This window comes from Sphaeramia orbicularis, chromosome 21 (assembly GCF_902148855.1).
Source record: "Sphaeramia orbicularis chromosome 21, fSphaOr1.1, whole genome shotgun sequence".
NCBI lineage: Eukaryota > Metazoa > Chordata > Actinopteri > Kurtiformes > Apogonidae > Sphaeramia > Sphaeramia orbicularis.
Window position 1 is genome coordinate 43,369,305 of NC_043977.1, and position 1,971 is coordinate 43,371,275.

Genomic DNA, 1,971 nt, shown 5'->3' on the forward strand with positions numbered 1-1,971 from the left:
CTCTTCAAACAAATGAGTGCATTCTGCTGTCTGTTCCATTTGCCCGTACAGAAATGGGTCAAAAGGTTTTTAGTTGTTCTGCACCTCATTTTGGAATCAGTTACAAAAAGACTGGAAACTGAGTTGATTTCTTTGAGCACTTTTAAGTCCAAATTGAGAGTTCTTGAGGCCAATTCCATATCTTGCACTTGCTTTTCTTAATCTGCCTGTACATGCAATTTTTATCATCTGTTTTTGTCGAGTGTGTGTGTATGTTGTATGTATTCTTGTAACTATGTGTTGCGTTGCTGCTGCCTATCTTGGCCTGGACACCCTTGTAAAAGAGGTTCTTAATCTCAATGGGACATTTCCTGGTTAAATAAAGGTTAAATAAAATAAAATAAAATAAAATACAGGCAGACACAAGACACAACAATGCAAAAACAACAAAAGTATCAATTCAAGAAGTTTGTGACCACCTGATCACAAAATAATTTGTGGTATTATTTTTAAACTTGACAATTAAAATCCTGAAAAAAAACCCCAAAAAAAAACAAAAACAACTGCTTCTTAACAGTCTCAAAATTTGTGACAGTTCATAAATATCAAGCTTCTACTCCGTACAACGTTATTATGTTAAATCTCTGCAAAATTATGAGGTTACAAAATTCGATTATTTCACTGTGGGTGAAAAGAACAAATTCTTCAGGTGTTTAGAAATTTCTTGAATTTTTAGTCCGTATATGACTGGATTGAAGAGAGGATGATACAGAACAAGCTGTAAAGTCAAAATTAAACGTGCCGTTTTTGGAATATCAGCTTCCAGTCGAACTATTAGAACATCATATGTACCTAACAAAGAAAAGCTGATTAAAACCAGCAGATGGGGTAAACAGGTCTGTGCAGCTTTTTTCCTGACTTCTTTACAACGTCGATGGGTTATTAAGAATATTCTGGTGTAGGTAAAAAGTATGAATATCATTGGGAAAAGGAAAACATTTAACAAACCAATTAAACCATATATTGTTGATGCTTGTGAATTTACACAATGGAGTTTGAAAACTGAGTTATTGCAAAAAAGAGATTGCAAAGTAAATTTACAGAACTTTTGATTATCAATCAATATTACTGACACTATAATGTGACAAGCAGGAATCAGCCAAGCTAAAAGCAGTAGAAGTGTTACCGTAGTTTTTCTCATGATAGTTGGATATTGCAGAGGTTTACATATAGACACATACCTGTCATAGGCCATGGCTGACAACAGGAGGATTTCTGAACATCCTAAGGTATAAAATGTAAAAAGCTGAAACAGACAGGCTGAATAAGATATGACCTGATTTTCAGATAAAACATCAATCAATAGCTTTGGGTAGACCACAGTGCTGTAAAGAACAGAATTCACTAACAGAGCTGCAATAAAAATGTACATAGGTTCATGCAGGTTTCGGTGAATACAGATCAGACAAATGATAGTTGAATTACAACAGATTATTAAAATATATGCAATGAATATGATCAGAAAATAAACATATCTGTACTGCTGCACATTCACATACCCACCCAAAGTTATATATGTGACATTTAAATCTTCATCCATTATCAAAGTCAAATATTAATATAATATTATGATGACACAAAATTGCGAGAGTGTATACTAGACTCCCTTGTTCAGTGAAAATGATCTGAGCCTTGAATAAAATTTACAAGCACACATCAACATGGAAAACTGGTTTGGTTTGAATGTGCGTCTGTTTTTTTTGTTTTCTTATCTGATGTCGTCAGCCTCCATGGATCTCATTACCATTCCGTCAAGTGTAAAGAATTGTTTACTAATCTGTAAATAACTTGTTATTGTTGTGTTGCACCTTCAAAGAGACACAATTTCATCCTCCTTCTGGCAACTTTATTGCTCACAGTTTGGTGTTGGAGTTTACATTAGATATCTCACTTCAACCAGTAAGACACATTTTTTTCTATGCAGCTCTTTTT

The 1,971-nt window shown here is 33.9% G+C and overlaps 1 protein-coding gene across 1 annotated transcript; it reads right to left on the reverse strand.

The window, feature by feature from the left end:
* Positions 1–652: 652 nt before the first annotated feature.
* LOC115412628 (olfactory receptor 6N2-like) lies at positions 653–1,597 on the reverse strand. The gene has a single exon (XM_030125229.1). It carries the CDS (start codon positions 1,577–1,579, stop codon positions 653–655), a length of 927 nt encoding a protein of 308 aa, XP_029981089.1. The 5' UTR covers positions 1,580–1,597.
* Between the last annotated feature and the right edge of the window lie 374 nt (positions 1,598–1,971).